The sequence below is a fragment of the Chelon labrosus genome, assembly GCF_963514085.1.
Source record: "Chelon labrosus genome assembly, chromosome: 3".
Classification (NCBI taxonomy): domain Eukaryota; kingdom Metazoa; phylum Chordata; class Actinopteri; order Mugiliformes; family Mugilidae; genus Chelon; species Chelon labrosus.
Window position 1 is genome coordinate 27,935,425 of NC_140339.1, and position 22,725 is coordinate 27,958,149.

At 40.7% G+C, this 22,725-nt stretch overlaps 1 protein-coding gene across 1 annotated transcript in view; it reads left to right on the forward strand.

The window, feature by feature from the left end:
- Positions 1-2,517: 2,517 nt before the first annotated feature.
- efl1 (elongation factor like GTPase 1) overlaps positions 2,518-22,725 on the forward strand; it is a 62,553-nt gene continuing 42,345 nt past the window's right edge. The window contains exons 1-13 of the mRNA XM_084540946.1: positions 2,518-3,363; positions 3,587-3,654; positions 3,789-3,873; positions 4,925-5,058; positions 5,850-5,987; positions 6,122-6,360; positions 7,797-7,920; positions 8,297-8,376; positions 10,753-10,889; positions 11,505-11,627; positions 13,290-13,389; positions 21,598-21,755; positions 22,083-22,246. Coding sequence (XP_084397072.1) covers positions 3,273-3,363; positions 3,587-3,654; positions 3,789-3,873; positions 4,925-5,058; positions 5,850-5,987; positions 6,122-6,360; positions 7,797-7,920; positions 8,297-8,376; positions 10,753-10,889; positions 11,505-11,627; positions 13,290-13,389; positions 21,598-21,755; positions 22,083-22,246 — 1,641 coding nt within the window. The 5' untranslated portion in view covers positions 2,518-3,272. The remainder of the gene's footprint in view (positions 3,364-3,586; positions 3,655-3,788; positions 3,874-4,924; positions 5,059-5,849; positions 5,988-6,121; positions 6,361-7,796; positions 7,921-8,296; positions 8,377-10,752; positions 10,890-11,504; positions 11,628-13,289; positions 13,390-21,597; positions 21,756-22,082; positions 22,247-22,725) is intronic.

The window sequence follows — 22,725 nt, forward strand, 5'->3', positions numbered from 1 at the left end:
AACGTCACTTCATGTATATACAAAAAAAAAAAAAAAACACCTTTTTGAGACCATTCTCTTGCGTGAAGGTAATGGGTTGTGTTCGTGATAGCATGATTTCACAGTCAACTTCGCGCTCATTGATGAAACTGAATCTGAGGGGGCACCAGCAGAACACGTGGTTTGGACTGAGGGGTTTGTTCATGTTACCTTTGTGTTGATTATCATACTGATGTGATGGATTGTAAATTGTCTTGTGTATACTCTGCTCTAAGTGCAATATTGTATAATGAGTGTATGTTGATTGTGTGAGACTTTTATTTTCTTACTTATTCATGATTAAATTGTCTTTTTAACTCCTGTTTTAAGATATCAGCCTACAATGCATTTTTATTGTATATGTTGACTGGGTGGTATGTTTGCTACCACGCACTCACCTGGTACATGTGTTTAAAAGCAATCTCTCTCTGCATTGCTGCATTGTGAAAGACTACTCAGTAACATGCTCTCTTCCATGTTTCTCCCTGGCTACTGATGAATATATAAAATATATCAGTTGTGGCAGAATTACAGTACTGGACCTTTAGCTTGACTGAAAGAACACATGGTAGCACAATAAATCATTAACATGCTTGAGATAACGTTGCAAGGGAATAAAGAAATCACTTTATAAACGTGGCCCTTGGTTTTATGTGCATTTACTTGAAATTAGACACGCATGCAAGCATGACCAATCATCCTATATGGAAAACGCTGACTACACATCTCCAGAAGTGACCTTGCTTAGTCCCTTCATGGAAGCGGCATCATTTCTGACGTCCACATGGATACAGAAATGCTTCACCGCTCATCTCTTGTACTAGTGAGTTTTTTGGGGGACTGCACCACATGACAGCTGTGCCTTCTTTAAACATGTGGACCAGTGTTCAAGTATATATTCATTCATGGATAATGACTATTTTTAAGTTTTGTATTTTATGTACAACGCCTGCTATTATCAGATTTTAAATGTGACAGACAATGATGTAGCATAGCACGTGGCTTCACATGTCTCAGCTTCCACCACAAACCCGACGGGAGCAGCTGGCTGATTGGTAGTTCAGTTCAGTTCAGTTCAATTAAATTTTATTCATATAGCATCAATAACAATACAAATTGTCTCAAGCCGCTTTACAAAATCCAGTCTGAAACCCGGCCTGAACCCCCAGAGCAAGCCTGAAGGCGACGGTGGCAAAGAAAAACTTCCTTTTAACAGGAAGAAACAGGAAGAGAGGGACACACAGCACAGTGCTATGCTATACAGTAATAGTACAGAATTACATGACTGGAAATAAATAAGAAATCAGAGGACAAGAGCTGGGTGTGGAGGATAGGATCTTGGTGCAAGAGAGAAGGGAGTTGAAGACATGTACTCAGTGCATCGTCCCCCATCAGCCTAGGCCTATTGCAGCATAACTAAGGGATGGTTCGGTTCAGCCTTAATTATAAGCTTGCTCAAAGAGGAAGGTCTTAAGCCTGACTTTAAAAGTAAAGAGGGTGTCTGCTTCCCGATCCCAAACTGGGAGCTGGTTCCACAGGAGAGGAGCCTGATAGCTGAAAGCTCAACCTCCTGTTGTACTTTTTGAAATTCTAGGAACTGCAAGTAGGCCTGCACTTTGAGATCGAAGTGATCTGTTGGGATGACATGGTACATATCATAGTAGTAGTAAGTAGTAGTAGTAGTAGTAGTAAGATGAGAGGTTGAGAAAAAGGCTGTCTTCCAGAGCTCTCCAAGACAGCAGATACACTCATAGTAGGTCCCACTAAATTCTTTTTCAACAAGACAGGCAGGATGAAACCATTTTTGACCCTATCTCTATCTGATCTCTATTCAGCAACTGACCATCAGACAATAAAGTCCACATATCCAGATGTTTGGATCACATTATTATTAGGTGCATTTTACTTCCAACCTTGTCAATGACATTTTATTGCTTGGCTTCCGTGATGGAACTGCTGTCTGCTTCTCCAAACTGGGTTTGTGCCAATCACAATATACACTGAAGGTAATATCACTTCAAGGAAACAAATTTTTCCCTTTAAAAGTCTAACAGACTTGTAGTTATATGGTGTGTTTTTTGTTTTGACTATATTTGAGGATGTGCATTTGCAACTGCAACTGACATACATGTATCTGACAGAACATTACTGTGGTTATTACATTAATAGGCATGAGCATAGATTTCTTTACTTATTTTTTACATTCTTTTTCATGCTCTTGCTATTTCTTGAAACTGAAGAAGACTTACAGACTTGGGCAAACCTATATGGTTGAATGACTGGACTTTCTATGAAATCCAGCACTTATATTATGATATTATGAGACAGCTGTTTTAATTTGCATGTTTTATCTTCATTTGAGCTCAGTTAAAACCGTTCACATTCACATCAGTGCCCTGTTAATAAGCAATCTGGCAGCTCTGAGCTCTGAGTACTATTCTGTGTTTAGTTGTCCCTGAGTAAGATGACAGCAACTTTGGAGGTTACATTATATAGTGATCCTGAATGCACCATAGCTCTTCCTCTCCTTAATGGAACGCAGCCATTATTAACTCACACGTCCTTTTTTTGCAATAAAACGCTAATGTATGTAATATGCCGTGGAAACGCTCCCAGTCGGTGGTTCTCAAAGTGCAATAAAACAAAATAAAAATAAAAACGCAGAAGAAAGCTCATTTTTAGCATGTTCCTTGAAGGCAGCACCAATGCTAGCGAGCGGGCGTGGTTAACACGGCTTATCAACTTCCGGGAAAACAACGTGAGTTGAGAAAGCCCACATGCCTTTAAAATATGTGCTTATTTTCATAGATACTGATGTATTTAACTCAACGCATCACAGTAATGCGTGATATTAGTGTTGTGTGTAAACTTTGGAAACGAACTCGGGTCTTATTTATCTTTATCTGAGAAGTTTAGATGAGGCTAGCCACAGTGGTAGCAGGAATCACCCGCTACACTTCGCACACAGATCAGAGTCAGTACCTCCACTGTATAATTTTTCTCTGTGCTAACTGAACTCTAATTAACGAACCCATGTTATGGAGCTACTTGGTGTACTATGGCCCCAATACATTGTACTCCCGAGGCTACCTAACAGTCACAGCCAGTTAGCAAGCGAAGACCTATAGCTGTCACTCTTCACCTTCACTTTACTGTACTGTAATCGTTGTAGCTGAGTCGCTGTGTAGTTTAAGGTAGGTTCCACGAAGTACCAGCTGTACGTTTAGTGGTGTCCTTTGTTTTAGACGTTCGCCATGGGACACACTAGCCTGGAGAAGATCATTGCACTACAGAAAAACCCCGCTTACATCAGAAACTTGTGCATTCTGGCACATGTTGACCATGGTGAGTGGACACGCTATCATCATTCCCTGTTGTCTGAGTGTGTGCAGCTCTGTATCATACAGAATTTAGTCGACTTGCTTGTTGGCAGAATTATTATACACTTTTTTATTGCACATCATTAAATACCAACTCTTACAACTTTCTAGTTAGCACAATAATACACACATCTGGTGTCGGTCACATTGTTTGGAAGATCTTCTGCCACCATCTGTCCATTTTTTAGGTAAAACCACTCTGGCTGACTGCTTAGTAGCAAGTAATGGCATCATTTCAAGTCGACTGGCTGGGAAGGTGAGTGACTTTATTTGCCGTATAGACATTTTTGACAGTTATGCTCAGTTGTGATCGTCAGATTATGTGAAGGATTAACAGCTGAAGTTGTCTTCGTATGTCTTTTTCTTCGTTGTCGTGTCTTGATCTATCAGCTGAGGTACCTGGACAGCAGGGAGGATGAACAGATCAGAGGAATCACCATGAAGTCTAGTGCCATCTCTCTGCACTACAAAAACGGTAAAGCCACTTTGTTTTAGGCCTGAAGTAAAAGCTGCATTTGTCTCTGTTGCTATCACTACGGGACGTTCAGTACACCCCAGGACTAATTCTATGACGTCTTTTTCTCGTAATGTTTTTTGGCGATAATAGTAATAAGTAATGCGAAAACATTTTCCAGTGAGTATGTACGCTTTTTAAGGTTTTATTGTATGGTGTCTCCTAGTATGACTGTACAGCACAATGGATGCTCTAAAATGTACAAACAGCTGCTGTTCCCAATGGACTGCTGTTGTCGTTTCAGAACCATGAACACTTTTGTTCTGTTTGTTTGGGTGCACGTTCTGATACAAAAGGTGGTGTTCTAGAAAAGTATGGAACTTGCTAGGTGTCAAGTCTCTCTCCCTCATCACACCAGTTTGGTTGATTATTTATTTCTTCCCTGACACCACTTATTTTACATTAGGACGATTAAGGCCCCAGTCAAGATTGAGGAAATACATTAACTCCACTTGGCTACTTTGCGTATATCAACATGAACACATCATTAGCTAACCACATGCCCATTCAGCATGATGATTTCATTTCATGAGGAAATTACACATAGTCTGCTCATATTCAGTCATTTAATTTGATTATATAATGTATGTACTTGTTTAGATGTATTCATTAGTTTGGATTAATTACCTTTAGTTAACAGCTACAAGGACAAAATCTATTAAAAGTTTCTCCCTACTAATGAATACACAACTGTCTTTTGCCTTTATTGGCAGTCCACCATTCATACTAGAAGCTGTCTGTTTTCTTTTCTTTTCAGTTGCTTGAATACTTTGCTCCGCCACTTTTTTGATTTGTGATCATTTTAAGCACTGTCCTACTTTTAAAGAGTGAAATTTTAATCCTCATGCCTCATTCACTTTGCTCTGTAACACAACGCCATAAGTGTTGTTAAGCGTTCACTCATAATTTCTGGCCAAACTTACTGGAAATAATAAACAGAGCAATCCTCTGCAGTCTAAACTGTTTTGATTGGAAGACTTACACAGTGTCCGTGTGCTTCTTGTCTTTTTAGGAGATCAGGACTACTTACTGAATCTGATTGACTCTCCTGGTCACGTTGACTTCTCTTCGGAAGTTTCCACAGCTGTCAGGCTGTGTGATGGAGCCATTGTAATTGTTGATGCAGTGGAGGGAGTATGTCCACAGGTACAGGACTACACTTACATGCACACAATACTATAAGTTGTTTACACGGCTAATGGAATTGAATATTCCATTAACATTCCCCTTTACATAAAACTGGGCATACTCCAGTTAACATGCCTTTCAGCCCCTTTCTGAAAATGGTTGGTGTTGCGTGTCGTGTTTGAGATATGTTTCTTGTCCCGACCAGAAATATGGCCCTTTGTGTTCAGCTTGCGTACTTAAAACATGAGACACATACTCTGAATATTCTATGCAGTGGACATGTCCAAAGAATGCCCATGAAATAGACTACATATCAGTCCTTCCTGTATTCTGAATGTAGAATTTAAGACGTGTTTTATTAGGAGGATTGTGTGGACATCAACAGGATTTTGGAAAATATTGAATTATTGCAATCCCATCCCATGTGGCTGAAGAAATAATGAGGGATGAGTCCTGTCATCCTCAAGTACATGGGTCCTGCTCAGGGTTACTTCCTGTTAAAAGAGAGCTTTCTTGCCTTAGTGCTTGCTCTGGGAGTGCAGGCTCTGGGTTCTGTAAAACATCTTGAGACAATTTAGATTGATGCTAAACACCGATCAGACATAGCATTATGACCGCCCGCCTAATATTGTGTAGGTCTCCCTACGCGGTTGAACAAGTCTCACTATTTATAATCTAATCTAAGAATGCATGGCTGAAAGAATATTGGTGGAATGTTAATTTTCAGTAGCCATCTGAAAGCATGTTTACATCTTGCTGTGTCGAGATGTGGAACGTGATTACTCTTTGAATGTGTGTATTGTTTGTAGACCCAGGCTGTACTTCGTCAGGCGTGGCTGGAGAACATTCGGCCGGTTCTGGTCATCAATAAGATAGACCGACTTATCGTTGAGCTGAAGCTCACCTCTCAGGAAGCTTATACCCACCTGCAGAAGATCTTGGAACAGGTGAGGAGCTCAGCTCTTATACGACAGGCCACCATTATTCATTTTTAGCCCCACTGTCAGCAGCCTTTAATCAGGGTTGTATATTTTCTTTTAAACAAGTTTTGTAATTTTTTGTTGACTACTTCTTCCTGTAGGTCAATGCAGTGACAGGGAGTCTGTTCACATCCAAAGTGCTGGAGGATCGAGCAGAGAAAGAGAAGGAGGGAGAGGAGAAAGAGAAGGAGGGAGAGGAGAAAGAGAGCGAGGCTTCGAGTGAAGATCACGTTTATGACTGGAGTGCTGGTTTAGAGAAGGTCGATGACTCCCACCTCTACTTTTCTCCCGACCAAGGGAATGTGGTCTTTGCCAGCGCTATAGATGGATGGGGCTTCAGGTGAGACGGGTGGTTTTTATGATTTGGAAGTCTAACATCTTGGACAGGCACTTGTGAAGACCATCATTACTGAGTGAATGGTCACAGCCCATGGTCCAGATATGAATATTAATGAGGACATTTGTGTGTCGGATATTCAAGCTGGAAAAGACTCATGAAACATTTGGATGCGATGTGCTTGCAGCTGTAACCTATAACCTACCAATTTGCTGCTGCACCTAACATGTATATCTTACCCAGATTCCATCTTGAAGATGAAGTCAGCAGACATTCTTTTAAACATCATTTTTGTCTTTAATGGTATGACATGCAGTCACAGACTTTGGAGCACTCTTCTTGATGTTAGTGGTTCACTTTGACGTCTTGTCTTGATGTCAAATTGAGGGCCTTCTTCAGCAGTTTTCATGAGTCAGTAACTTCTCAGACTCAAGGGACAAACTTAGAATGCATATCACTGTTACTGGAAAATAGCAATGATAAGAAAACTGAACAAATCCGTTGGACAAATCAGAAGAAGAATTTATTTATACACTATTTATGCCAAATCAGCATCTTTTTTTTTTTTTTTTTTTATGAAATAGATAATAATGTAAAACTTGTACCTAACTGCATGAGAGTTTACGCACCTGAACTAATACTTAGTTGAAGCACACAGTCTCTTGACTTGCTAATATTTTCCCAGTCCTCTTTACAAAAATGATCCAGATCTGTATCTGCTGTGCACAGCCCTCTCCATGGGCTTTGCTGTGAGTTGGTGTGGTTATGACTGTAACTCAAGTACTCCAAATGTCACTGTATGCTACTCTTAGAAACACCTGCAAAGATGTCCAAATGTCCACCAGATGGTGCTGTAGTGTTAGTGCTAGATGCCCGTCAGCCTGATTACAGAACCATGACAGACAAGAACAAAATTCAGCTTTCTTGTTTTTACCCCCAAAGACCTGAGTCCTTTACACAATTAAGAACTTTCAAAGTAAAATACTACTCCATAACATTTCATTACTAGAAATGAATAGATCAGTCAGCCACTTAACAACGTGTCATAACATAAAGTGTTAGAACAGAGAATAAAAAGTCAGTTTATGATGAGGACACAAAGACCTAGTTCTGATGTGGCCTTGTGATCACTTGCTGCTATAAATAAACCACTTATGTCCCTGTGGAGACAGCCATCTCTTCTGCCCCTGAATTCAAGACTTTCATTCAAGATCTATAGCAGCAGACAAGGAAACTGAGATCCGAACAATTACACGGTCACATCATCTCACTTCCTGTTAACAATACAAAGCATTGCTCATAGGGTAATAAGTCCAGTACAGAAGAAAAGCTTAACACTGTTTTGTGGTTTACTGTTAAGATCAATGTTTTTTGATTGTCAATGAATTTGAGTAAAAATGTAAATTGGAGACTTAAGAATTTGACTTTGTGTTTTGCAGCATCCAGCAGTTTGCCTCCATCTACAGTCAGAAAATGGGTATTAAGGCGTGGGTGTTGCTCAAAACCCTGTGGGGGGATTTCTACCTCAATGCAAAAGCAAAGAGGGTCATGAAGGGAGCTCAGGTAAAGTAACACAGACTATTTGTAGGTGTGTCTTTTCTTTGCCCATGTGTCTTCTGTGTGTTTTACACAGTTATATTAACTGCCACAAAAGGTTAAATGGATCACAAGCTCGCCCTGAACTGAAACACACTGTCAAGTCAGGTGTAGAGGTTGAGGTCAAGAGCAAAAACAGCTGATGCAGTTTTCCAGTTGCTTAGACTGACACACAGCAGTTCATCCTGTTAAGTGTAAAATAAGGAGAATACTTGCCACAACAAACATTTTGGTTGTCAGTTTTAAAACATAATATGGTGTTAGGAACATGAAGAAAAAGTAGATCTTTGTGTTTTTCAACATTCATTTTGATGTGTTCATTTTGCCTCCCTATTTCCTGTAGGCCAAAGGAAAGAAGCCTCTGTTTGTGCAGCTTGTGCTGGATAACATTTGGAGTTTATATGATGCAGTGGTCACCAGGAGGTAGGTTAAAGAGTAGCACTGCTTTGTCAATTGAACAGAATGTCTTTTGTGACATGACATGAAGACATATTCTAGTATGTGGTATTATGGATTAAAGTAGTCCATGGCTACAGCAGATTTCCGTCAAGTGGTTTCCAGAGAGGACACACTAGTAGAATTATTTTAACATCAAAGTAAATGGAGCATGGTATACTGGTGGGGAAAAGATAATGCTGTGCATGTTTATATGTATCAAGCACACACTTAAATTTTACCAAAAGCAGCAGAGACTGACAGCATTGTCTTTCACGCATCAGTAGGTGGGTACAACCATTTCACCAGTGTGGTGGATGGGTAGCCTTCTAGAGATTTACTTGTACTTGATACATTTACTACTGAAATGTATCCAGACAATCAATAAATACAAGTAAACCAATCCCTCATTACATTACATTAGTAATAGATGGCTGCAAACAAATGTTTCTGGATTTTACATAACATATAGTTTATTGTTGCTTAGCCTCTGAATCACTGAGTAAGTAGTTTCCTCAGTTTAGCATGAATTATGGGGAACATTGGACATTGATCCACATTTCTTTACGGGTGTTAAGGTATCCAAGGTAACGCCTTAAACCTCTTTTATATCCACTTTCAGCTCTGTTAAAATGTTCTTACAGTCACAAAAGATGAAAACAAATCATTCACACGAAAGGAGACCAGGTTCAGATCAGAGACCTGATCATGAATAGAATACATGTTTTGCAAAGCTGAAAAGTCAATCTTGGAATTCTCCCTGTTCATCAAGTACAGTTTTGATTCATCTAATTATAGTAGGAGTTTTTTCTTGACCTGGTCTGATGAAGTGTGGAGGAACAGTTAGAAGAAATCAGTTTTGTTTTCACAAATAGAAGAGATATGTTGCTGATTTCAGTGTGTTTGCATAGTTTGACTAAGTAAATGTAGAGAGAAAAAAAATGATTTAAAACTTGAATCAGTCACTATACACTGATCAGGCATGACATTAAAATCACTGACAGGGGAAGTAAATAACTTTGACCATCTTGTGACAATACAACTTTTGGACCTGGCATTCATGTGGATGTTACTTAGACACGTACCACCCATCTAGACCAGACCAGACACCCCCACCCCATAGCATGACACTCCTTGATGGCAGCAGCCATCCCCAGCAGGATGCAGCCTGACACAGACACACACACAAAAACGCTTTAGGAACAACTCAAAGAACATGAAGAACAGCACAAGGTGTTGACCTGGCCTCCAAATTCACTAGATCCCAAACTGATCAAGTATCTGTGGGATGATCCACAGAGGCCCCTCCCCTCAACCCATAGGACCCAAAGGCCCCCACTAACAACATTCTGTTGCCAGATACCACAGGACACCCTCAGAAGGCCCATGTCCATTCTCTGATGAGTCACAACTGTTTTGGAGGCACAAGGGAGACCTACACAATATTAGGAAGGTGGTCATAATGTTATGCCTGGTCAGTGTATTTTGTTGTAGTGAGATTAGATTGTTTACTGTGTGACTGGCATTTACTGGCATTTAAGTTTGAATAAATGGTACTGAGTGTAAAAATCCCAGCAGTTTTGGCAAAGTCTGATCTGGTCTAGAAGGTTATGAATGGTTTGCACTTTGTGGTGAATCTTCTGTAATTGTGCATGTCTTCTCTTTAAGGTAGACTTAGGTAATGACATGTCTGCTTCCTGGAGAGTGTTTTTCACTTTTCTGGATGTTGGGAATGGCTTTTTCTTTACCTTGGAAAGGATCCTGTGATCATCCACCAATGTCCTGTGGCCATCCAGGCCTTTTTATATTGCTATTGGCACACTTGAAAACAACTACAGACTTCTTAGCTGTTTAATTGATGAAGAAATGAAGTAATATCCCGCATGTGTCCCTGAAACAGCTTTTGAGTGAGTCAACTGTTCCATTACATTTGAGCCCCTGAAAATAGGGGCCTGTGTAATTCTAACACCTCTTCAACAACTGGAACCGGACACCTCCAAATTAAACCTGAGGTCACTTTAACACCTATTTTACCTTCATTGATCCCTCATGGGGAAGTTCTTTCGTTGCACTTAACCCATCCATTTGTAAACACTAAGACCAGTGAGCACATTTCTAGCAGTGCGCTGCTACACATCTAGTAGCTGGGGAGTGGCTTAGGGGTGAGGTGCTTGAGCTAATTAGCCCCTCTAACCACTGGTTCACAGCTGTCCTTCACTGCATAATCATAACTTGAAATCTTTTTGTTAAACAGTTAAAATGTGTAATCGTACTAGCATAACTGTATTTTCATGAAACAGCTGGAATGGAACACAAACAAGTTTGAATGTGTTGTTTTACGTCTTATTGTTTTTCTGTGAGCAGAGATAAAGAGAAGGTGGAGAAGATGGTGACAACCCTTGGAGTAAAGGTGATGGCCAGAGACTTGCGTCACTCCGACCCTAAAGTCCTTTTGTCTGCCATCTGCAGCCAGTGGTTACCTTTGTCTCAGGCTGTCCTCTGTATCCTTTGCCCTGCTTTTATCTGGTCTGAGGAGAACTCTGTATCTTCTTTTTAAAATGTGATACTACTGCGGTACTAATACATTGACTACAGTACCAAAACCCCAAACTATACAAATCACGATGAAATCAACTTGTATTAGCCATGTATTTTTGTGAACGTGTACAAGGAATTTATTCTCTGCATTTAAACAGTCCCAGTGAGCACACCTAGAGCAGTCATGCAAGGTGGCCCGGGAGCAGTGGGGGGGGGGGGGGTTAGGTGCTTGCTTAAGGTACCATAGACATTCATAGGATCAAACCAGTGACCTCACAGCCCCAAAGCTGCTTCTCTAACCACAACTTTGGTATCCTAGTGTGTTCCCTGCTGGCTTCGATGACATGTTTGTACATTATCATCTGGCTCTAAGACCTTTTCCCTAAGTATCAACAATTGCCAGGACATTTTTAATGGACAAATGTCCATTCAGTTGTGTCAAAGCAATTTGGCTGTTGAGTAAATGTTTCTGTAACAGCGTCCACCTTCATTTCTTCAGTCTGTGTGACTGATTGGTTTGGAGATCTTGGTCCATTTTTTATTAATTTTTTTCAAGTTTTCCTTAACAGAGACTGCAGCGATGGTGTGTGAGAAACTTCCCAGTCCTTTAGACATGGCAGAAGAGAGGGTGGAGAAACTGTTAAGCGTTGGAGCGCGCCGCTTTGACTCTCTACCCGAACAGACGCAAGAACTGAAAACAGGTAGACACATGCACTCTCATTGGATCTGTAGTAATGATTTAATGAGGACCTCTACTAATTTTACATATGAAGGCTGATGATTTTTTGAGAACAGTAATACTCTGCTGCCTGAGGCTGAGACATTTAAAAGATTATAGGTCTATATAAAAGACGCTCTAGATGCATTATGGGAAATATAGGATCCAGTGTTTCTCTAGCGTCCCTCTTACTACAGACGAAAGGTCAGGATATCTCAACCTCTGCTGCATCAGTTTTTATAGCTATATACCTTCTGTAAATATCAGTGATCAAATCAGAGCTTGAGCTACATAAACAACAAATAATACAGAAATAGATAAAGAAAAAAAAACTGATTTACATTGCTGAATTTGACCAGACTCTTGATCTATCCTGTAATCCTGAGCTTTACAAGGTGTTTTAGTATCTTTCTTTCCATGGTTTGGTTTAATGGCCAACAACTTCTCTGTTTTGGTACAGCACTAACACTCTAATCAGTGCCACTTCCAGAGGCATTAGGCAGCTATTTTCAGGGATAAAGCTTAAATTAGTTTAAATTGTCTGGGCACCAACGAGCAGACAGACCTACGTTAGCAAGTAGCTGGTGAACAGAGAAGACCATTTAGGCGTTAAAGAAATAAGAGATGTGCCAATTTCTGAAACTGCACATTTTTATTACAGACATTTAAGTTAAAGAGTAGTTAATATAGGACCTAAATACATCTAGTCATCAGCAGCACTATTAATGCTAAGGTTTCTTAGACATTACCTGCATCTGTATAAGCGGTTATAATGTTATAATGAGGCAACTTGATTTAATAAATTGCTCATTTGAAACTGACTAGTACTTCTTAAAACTTCGGAAGTTCCCTGAATATTCAGAAGTTGCACATATTAATAGGCTCATTAGATATGAAATGTCATTTATTCCTTCTAAATAAATATAATCCAAAACTTATTAGGACCACATTGTGGACCTTTTTCTGTCAACAAACATCAAATATGTGCAAAATATTAATAATGGATAATATTTAGTTTCACTGCCTTGCTTCCCTTCTGCACCAAATCATTAATCTGGCTTGTTTTCCAGATGCAACAGCTGATTGACAAAACATTGCATTGCATATCCTCCGACTGCTTAATAATAACAACAGTCTGCTTGTTATTTCTTTCCAGTTTTATGCTTTTAATTTGAAGCTTGGCCAGTAGGAAACGTTTAGCTGACATCAGTCTCATCATTTATCTGACCATTTAACATTCTGCATTTATATCCAGATGTCAGTGGACAAAAGTTAACTGTCATTTAACACGGCACTATTTCCACAAACAAACCCTTAAAATTTATCATCGCAATTTATAACTCCACAAAACAAAAATTAACTAGAATACCACCTGACCTATCTAATACGTTTAGTCCACAGATACACTAAACTAATGGTTTACATGATGGCAGCAGTAATAATGTTTTCCACTACTGTGTATTGTGTGGTGTGTGCGTGACAAGGTGATATAGCTTGTTTGAATTATTGGCTGATGAGCATGATGTCTTGGACCTACTACTGTCCACATGTGTTCATGAGATGCAGCTAGCAGTGCTTGGGCAGTTTTAACAGTGATTTTAGATGTGTGTGTTTTCTCTTTTTCCTCCACTTGGATGTTTTCCAGCATTCCTCCAGTGTTCGAGTGATGAAAAGGCTCCGACCATCATCTTTGTGTCCAAAATGTTTGCTGTGGACACGAAGGCCTTGCCTCAGCACAGACAGAGGTAAGCGTGTGTTACGTGTTATGGGGCAGTGTCAAAATGAATCTTCTCAGGTATGATTAATGTATGATTATTAGTGTAAATTCTATAACTCAGAGATCTATTGAAGAGAAGGATGATTGAAGTCTTTCCCTAATGGTAACAGTTTGAAACTCCAGGCCTGCCAGGATTCTTCTAAAAGTCTTGCTTTCTGCTTTAAATTGCACATTTGCAGATTAATACCAAGAAGATACTCTCCTCTGAATCATTACCATTGTTATCAGAGGGGCAACTGTGTTGACTGTTGTTGTGCAATGCTGAGGCTGTTGTAGTCAACATCTATGTGAATGTTAAAGTCACCCAAAGTGAAGAAAGGAGCAGGTAGATGATCTACAACAGATGATTCACTCAGTCTCCAGTCCTCCTCTTGTGAGAATACTTTTCTTGATTTTTAATTTATATAGTGACGAAGCAGTAAAAGCTTCCATGGGGTCTGGGGATTTTCGATTGGGTGACAGCTCTAAAGAACCTGCAGAGAAGAGAGAGGCGAAGACTATAGTTCTGCCTCCCGACCTCAACTCTGGGTGTCATGGTTGTGACGCTTGCGTCTGGGCTGTTCATGCTTGTCTGCCTGTGGAGGAGCTGCAGCAACATACAGAGGCTTTCATGACACTCCGTGCTGATTTAGGAGATAGCAGCAGCGGGGCGCACAGCGCGTGTCCATATCTGAAAGCTGAAGGAAATCTCAGCTATCTTTATCACAGGTTCTCTTCCCCATTGGGAGCACTGAAACCCCACTGTGGTCTGGAGCCCCTCAACAATGGCTGTCTTCCCTACTATAGCTATGAGCTAGTCATATTCCTACTGCTAGGCAGTTTTTCACAAACAGAAGTGTGGCAGATCTGATCAGGTCAGCAGAACAGCCTGCTCCTGTTTATGGCCTCCTTTTGGGGGGGATGTCTACAACCAGGTGTCCCGCTGACAAAGCGTCCTCTGCTGTGGCCTAGTTTCATGGAGCTCCTGCCCTTCCCGTAGGCTGCGTTTTCTGTCCCTGAAAAACTGAGACATTTTCTGCTACCAACCATTCACCAGACTTCAGAGAGGAAACATGGTCACTTCCTTCCTCATTTACATGAGAAGTGAAAAATCTTCACCTCAAATGTGCATTGTTGACTATAGACAGTTATCGCCCACCTCCAGCACTTACCTCACTCAGCAGTGGAGAGGGAATTACTCTGGCTGGTAACCATGTCAACACATGCTCCACAAACAAGCGTGCACTCACTTTTAGAGCACTCCTCAGCCTGGTGATGGCTGTGATCAGTGAATACATGAATGTTGAAATTAAATGGTCACCCGCTTCAGTTTGCTGGTCCACCTTTTCCGTTTACTGGTGTAGTGGAAACAATCAATAGGATTCTTGGAAATGGAAGCTCTCTGCAGCTTTCTTGAGAAAAGAGCAAGGGGATTTATTTTCTCAATGCTTTCTACTTCCAAAAGAAACAGGCAGATTGAGACCAATTCTGTCTCCTTTCAACAAATGCATAAGGAAATGACCATTTCACATGCTGCCTATCAGACATGGGCTGGAGTATGTCCATCCAGGCGACTAGTTTGCATCCATCAACCACGCGCACATTTTTATGTACATTTCATTCACAAAAAAAAAAAAATCTATGTGGAAACATCATTGGAGCATTTATGCAGGAAGCAGAGAGCTTTTTTTTACCTGATTAATCTAATCATTAGAAAGATGGATAGTTACTTTATTGATCTGAGGGAAAATCAACATTCAATAGCATCAGTACAGCAACAGAAAAAAAACACTAATCAGCAAGCATTGAAGGAGAAATACTGTTTTTTACAACCTGGACCTTATTTCTGTCATAAAATACGATCGTTTACTCACCCATATAACGTTTGCGTCATTTGTAACGCATTATCTGCTGCGAAACTCAGTCATTTCACCAATATTTTGTTATCGTACTCTAGTACTATTCCCCGTTGAGTCCGGAGTTTATGTTTAATTTGCTACTGCTATAGTTCGTCCACAACCTCAGAATCGGAAAAATATTCAGCCATGTTGCAAAAAACTAGCAGTAGCAAATTACAAGTAAACAAGCCGACCGTCACGGGTGCGTGTGGCGCTCAGAGATGACATCATCCAGGTCAGAAGACATCATCCGGGGTCTGTAAATTGACTACAGACCCCTAATGATAACATGATGATAACAGGTAACTCAGACTGAATGAGGAATAGCACTAGTGTACGATAACAAAATATTGGTGAATCAGATAATGCGTTACTTAGAGGCTGTGTTTCGGTGCCCCATTCACTCCCACTATATGGATATACGTGGCAGTTTCAATTGTTATTGACGGTATATAAATAAGATTGACTTTAAATGAAATGCATACAAAACTTTTACAGTCAAAATCAAAGACAAAAATTTGTACAACATGCGCTCCCTTATGTATTTATGTTCATTATTGAGTTCAGAGTCCTCTCCTCTGTCATAGATTTTAAGGACTCCAGCTCTGCACTGCAGAGCCAGTTGTCCTCACCGACGACTGCTAGAACGTCTGCAGCAGCTTCTGGGAAGGATGTCACCCTATTAGTGAAATAGAATCTGCTCTGTTCTTTCTTGTAAAATGTGTCCGTGTGACCAGTCCAGTTGGTAATGTAGATGCAGACCCAGGTACTTTTAGGTCCAACTAACTTTGATGGTCACTCATTGGTGGTTTGACCTGTGCCATATCACAAAGATCTTCACCAGGTTCCTGTACTTTTCCTCCTGTCCATCACTGATATACCCCACAATTCCAATTCCTCTAAAAACTTATGCGTTTGACATGACTCTGACTCTCAGTGTGAGCGGGACATAGGAAAGCACTGTCCCCTGTGGTGCTCCTGTACTGCTGACCCAGCACAGGAGCACCACAAGGGACAGTGCTCTCATTATGCCCCCCTCTCAGGACAGAACAGCTCTCAGTACAGTGGTACTTGTGAAACACTTGTCACTACTAGGCTATACCATGAAGTAAAGTCAAGTATTTATCTGGGTGTGCTCTTGGACTCCATTACTATAAGAGCAAAGCACATCCAGGCAGAGGCTCTTAAAGCATGGTTTATTCCCTGCAACGAGCCTATCCCATAGCCTATGTGGGGGGCCTGCCCTGTTGTGAGCCTTTTTGCTTGTGTGTTGGCGTCCTTCAGGAATTATGCCACTATAATGCAAGTCAGCGTGGGTGAGGGTGCAGTCACGGGTGTAGATGGCATACAGGAGAGGGCTCAGCACACAGCCCTGTGGGGAACCAGTGCTGAGCGTGAGGTTGGAGGAGCTCTGTATGCACATCTTAACCTTCTGTGGGCAGAAACAACCTTACAGATGTCCCTGGATATTAGAGGTGGCTAAGAGCGGTATGCTCTTAGCTGTGAAGATACTGTATATGCAGCATCAAATGAAGTGTGTATGAGGATTAAAGGCAGGAGGGAGGCAGGCTTTGATGTGATGTGACATGAGTCTCTCAAAACATTTTGCAACAACTGGTGTAATGCAATGGGCCTGTAGTCACTCAGGTTACTGATGATTTAGTTGACCGCAAAAGTATTAAAACGCATTGCTTCACAGTGAACATGTTGAAATAAGAAGAGATATGTAGGTAGCATACTTTCACTCAAAGAATGGAGAAGAGTTCTTGACTTTTGAGAAAGAAGTCTATAGATACTACTTAGGGAATCAAGACTGAATGCACATGTCTTTAGTCAGATGTACACCGATCAATTATAACATTATGACCACCTTCCTAATATAGTGTAGGTCTCCCTTGTGCCTCCAAAACAGTTGTGACTCATCAGAGAATGGACATGGGCCTTCTGAGGGTGTCCTGTGGTGTCTGGCAACAGAATGTTGTTAGTGGGGGCCTTTGGGTCCTATGGGTTGAGCGGAGGGGCCTCTGTGGATCATCCCACAGATACTTGATCAGTTTGGGATCTAGTGAATTTGGAGGCCAGGTCAACACCTTGTGCTGTTCTTCATGTTTTTTTAGTTGTTCCTAAAGCGTTTTTGTGTGTGTGTCTGTGTCAGGCTGCATCCTGCTGGGGATGGCTGCTGCCATCAAGGAGTGTCATTGCTATGGGTTTTTTTTTCATCTGTCATATGTGTTAGTATCTCTTTCACTGATGCACCAACTTTTTACCCCAAATTGTTTTTGTCCCAGAGTGGGATACAACTGTTACTCCTCCTTGATCTTTGTGGCCTTCTTGGAGGTGAGCTTAGGGTAAACCACAAACTCCCAACTCCTCCACAGTCAGTGATAGATGGGATTGGCCTGGTCTGCCCCGCCTGTCTTGCTTTAGATTATGAGCACACATAAACATCACACAGCTCCATTCTTCAGTATCTGGCCCATTAATCTAAGCCTGGTGTCACAGATTCTGTCTCCTGGTCCTTTATGAAAGTGGGAGACGAGGTATTCTACTTCCTCCAGTGACATGAAGAGCAAAGCTGTGGACGATCTTAAAAGGCTGGGATAACATGCTGCAGCAAAGAGTGAATTGCTGCCATTTCCTATTGGAAGCATATGCTCACAGGAGGCTAGGATTGATGTTGAGAAGCCATTACAGTGTTTGTCCCGGTGTTGATTTAATGGCCAGGTCTGTGGAGCATGTGTGTAAGCTATTAATCGGCTAGAATAAGTTCTTTGTCTTTGCTGTGCCTCATTGTGCACTTTAGAATATGTCCTCAGTTTATTATGGTACGGGCCTTTCCAGTTTAACAGAAGAAAATCAGCAGCCTGCCCTGAATGAAGGATCTTTTCAGGCTTTTAAAACTTGGCTCTTATGTCTGCAGTTTGGATCTTGTGGAATTTGTAATTTCAAATTAGATCTGGGGACTAATTGGTTACTGAAATGCCCTTACGTGTTCACATTTTTTAAAGTCGACTATTAATGTGATGAAAGTTGTAGTCGCTGATGACATCACTAATAAAAACACAGTAGCAAGTAATGCTTTGAAACACTGAAATCTATATTCTAGACATGAATACATATGCTGAGAACAGACAGCTCATGTGCTACATGCTATGCACTGCAGATATGTACAGCCTGTATAAAAAGATGGCTGCAACTCAGCACCATCAATAGCTGACCGCTCCACAGCATGTTGTAAGATGCGGTATTTCTCTGAAGCCTTCTCTGTGTATTGCAACGATGTGCAGCCTCCTTCTCTCTGTTACCGCAGGGCGTTTGGTGAAGTTATTAATTGACCACCGTTGAGAGGATGTGGACCGTTCCTCTGCTAGCATTAGCAGATGCCTTTTCAGATGAGTGTGCCTTTCACTAGTAGTTTCATTGTATTTCAGGGCTGACATATACTGTGACATATTTTGCATGTCAAGGTATGAATTTAGATGTAATCTATGCAAACCATAGTATTAAACAGATTAGTATTATAACATAGGGTTAAAATAAGCTAGTTAAACAAGATATCTGTAAGATGTATGGTATAATACAGTGTATATCAGATTTTAGATAGATAAGCTTGAGTCGAGTAAAAACATGGTATACATACATGGTATGCTCCATGGCTTTCCCTCAGTTTTAGCTTTGTGATCTCCAGCATAGCTGATGCAGAGAAGAACTATTCTACTGGAGCCCTCTGGCTCTTCTCTCCTTCCCCTCCTGCTACAGTACTGGATTGCAATTTCAAACTGAACCAAAGCACAGAGATACACAGAGGGAAACTGTATGGCAAGCAGAGGAAACTGGATCTACTGTCAACACACTGTCGAAGAATTTTAGATGGGGAAGAGGAGATACAGATATGTAAAAGAGACAGGGAGAAGGAAGAAAATGTCATCAGTTTTAGTGAGGAACGAAAAAGCGTTCCGGATAATTAGCTTGCAAGAGCTTCACGTCTCTTTTTCCCCTCTATCTGCAGCAGGCACACAGACTCAGTGCTGAGATTTATGTGGCAGGCCATAGATACTGTTGTGTACAGTGGAGTGGTTCATAAACATACTATTTGTCATCATTGCCAATAACTCTGCAGTCAACAACTGGTTTAACTGTGACACCAAACCTCATTTTGACCACATTTCTCTGGTTAAATCCACTCAGGTGTGACATTGCCCACAAAATGGTCAGAGCATGGAGAGAATCATTTAGTTACCATTTATGAACCTGAAAATACATTTAGAAACACCTGGAAAACACCACTGACAATGAACAGTTACTTTCATTGACATGCATTTGTCATTGATGTTTAAACCCAACTCTATCAAACCTCTAATCTTCTGTTGAAAATAAAACATGTCTAATAGTATCTTCTAGTTAGTGTTTTTACAGTAAATGACTCTTGAGCCTATCAATTTGTTAAGTAATTGTAATTATTAACAATCAGAGGACTCCACTGTTCAGCTGCAGAAGCTTGCACTGTTTCTCAGCCTTTTTGTCTTTTTTTAAAAAAAAAAAAGAAAAAAAAAGTAACCACGTCTTCTGCAGCCCACGAGCCAGGTCGTAGACAGCAAGCTCACCTCAAGAGTTATGAAATGTCAGCACTGTGGGTAGCAACATAGTTGGTGATTACTTCTACCAAGATCACAGATCAGGTCACAGCGGGTCTTGCTTTAACTGGAAAATAGTTTCAGGTAGCTGATCACTTCCAGCAGTGAGGTGTGCAAACAAACGTTTTTGTGAGTAAGTGTTTAGACTGTGTTGTAAATTGATAGCATACTTTTATCTCAGTCCACCTCCCCTGATGGATTTTTCAAATTGGCATACTGTAGATGGCTTCCTTTACTGCTCTTTTCAAACCATCCATGGTCTGCGTGTGGTCAAAGAATCATTTGAAGAAGTTCGCTCAGTTTTATTCCCCGTACGTCCAAAGGGTGGCAGTGGGGCACTGAAGAATTCTACAGAGAGGGTTCTTGGAATGTTTGATGTGACCACTAGACAGGCCACTGATGTGAACTACATTCATTTTTGTTTCATCTACATAGTTAACATTGACCAGATGCGTTTAGCCCTCAACTTACTGTATCTCACTGTGGATCTTTCTTTTAAATTTTAGAAAGAACATCATCCAAGTCACTGCTGAGTATCATTTTTATATGTTCAAGCCAGAATGGAAGATATGTTCCATCAAAATCTTTTTGCAGCAAAAAGCAATGAAGTGTGTTATGCGGACAGCTGTAATATCAATATATGATTTAATATCTGATCGCCCAGCTCAAGTCTTTGGAATCCATTAACTTCCAACTTCCAACCAAGCCCTGGCATTCCCATTATTACTGATTTGACCTCTTAAGGAGAAATGTATGGAAAGCATGATGCCTTGCATGTACCGCACAGCGTTTATTTAGATGTGTGAACATGTCTGGGCTGAAATAACTATCACATTAAACTGATAACATTTACATCTGCCTCCTTTGGGCTGTGTGTCCTTTTGGATTTCGGGAAAAAATGTGATCTTTACCGAGTAAGCTGACTTGTGCTTTTTTCAGTTATTTGTTCTTAAGGCCAGACCATCATCCAGTGGGGTTTGCTCTTTTGTGGTTTCTTTTTATAATCCTGAATTCAGGCTGTGGCTCCATTTATACCCAATTTATGCTAAAGAGAGGTGCAATCAGTTTCGGTGAGTTGGCACGGTTGCTGCTGTTGTCAGGGGCAAATTATGGCCTGTTTTAAGTGGCTTGTCATCATGGAACTGAACTCTGTGCAGGATGCCGTCACTCAGGCCCTATTGTGCACAGCTGTGTTGCTATAGTCACTGTGGTCTTTTTGAAGAGGGTATGCACACTAACGCATATGCCAACACTCCAACTATATTGCACATGCACACAGAGACTGCAATGAATATGCAAACAAACAGCATTTTGCAAAACTAACAATAATTGTGTTCTGTTTTTATGACTCCCCTTGAGCTTAAATTCTTCTATGTGGGAAGTTGAAAATCTGCCACTTTAGGAACATTTACCATCTTTTAGCAAAGGTTTCTGGTCAGAGTGATATGCAAAATGTTTGAATGCTGGTGCTCCCATCGTCCAATACAGTGACACTCCTGTGAAAAAACACAACAAAAAAACTTCACACAAAAGAAAAGAATATTATTAGCAATACATAGCAACACAAAGCAATACATTTGTTACCAATCTAGTATAATAATGTGGATAAAAACAGTCTAATGTCTGGATGTCTGATTGGATTCTGACTTGTGTGTCTTTGTTTAGACCGTTGACCCAGGAAGAGATTGCCGAGCGCAGAGAGCTGGCAAGACAGCGGCATGCTGACAGGATGGCAGCTGATCAGACGACAGCAGAGAGCCACAAAAAGCTCGCTCACTCAGAGAGTATCCCACAGGAAGACCAACCTGCGGCACTCAGCACAAGTAAGCTCGGCTCTCGTCATCTTTTTGCTTCTCTAAACACAGCCGTGTTCAGAGGAATAAAATCTATTAAAATGTCAAAAGTGCTGCATTTCATTCATAAGGTCACACATCCTCTCGATGTTTTTTTCTGGAGACGGTTAAAGGTCTTTCTTAAATATTTCTATGCGAGACAAGACGATCACTAATATTTAGATGGATTGGAGAACCGTGCAAGTAGGCATATTTTTTATCTGTAGCAGATAAAATCGTTTCAGACAGTGCCACATAATTTCCAAGTATGTATCAGTGGTATTGAGTATTACGTGCATCCTGTTTGTCTCTTGTCAGCTAAGATGGAGAGTCTGACACTGAAGGACTCGAAGCCAGAGGACAAAGAGGAGCAGAAGGAGACCTTCATTGCGTTTGCCCGGGTATACAGTGGGACTGTCAAGAAAGGACAGAGGGTATTTGTACTGGGACCAAAGTATGACCCCGCCCTGGGCCTGAGCATGGTAAACCTACAGTTTGCACTACCTGCTCCACACAAACTTGCTGCAAATATACAACTTCTTGACACTGAAATAAAAGGATTTTACATATTTTGTGAAACCTGGAGAAAGAGAATTAGCCCAGTGAGCAAATATTTCTGTATTGGTCCTTGGTCTGTTTTTTGGAACTGTTCCTGGACTGTGACTCAGTGTAAATCCAACATTTAGACATAATGTTGATACCCGGACAGACAAATGTGTCTGCATGCATTAATACTCTTGTGAAGTGTTTTTTTTCACCGAACCAATTAGGAGCTCTCAAAATCTATCGCTCTGAGTGGATTAAAAATGATGTGGAGAAATAAACAATTAAACTCACTCCATCAAATAGAAGAAAATATCCACTCTGGAGCTTTAATGGTTGAATCTTGAGTTCAGTTTATGGTGATTTTTTTTATGTTGGGCTATTGAAAGAGAATATAACCAGATCAGTTTTCCTTCCT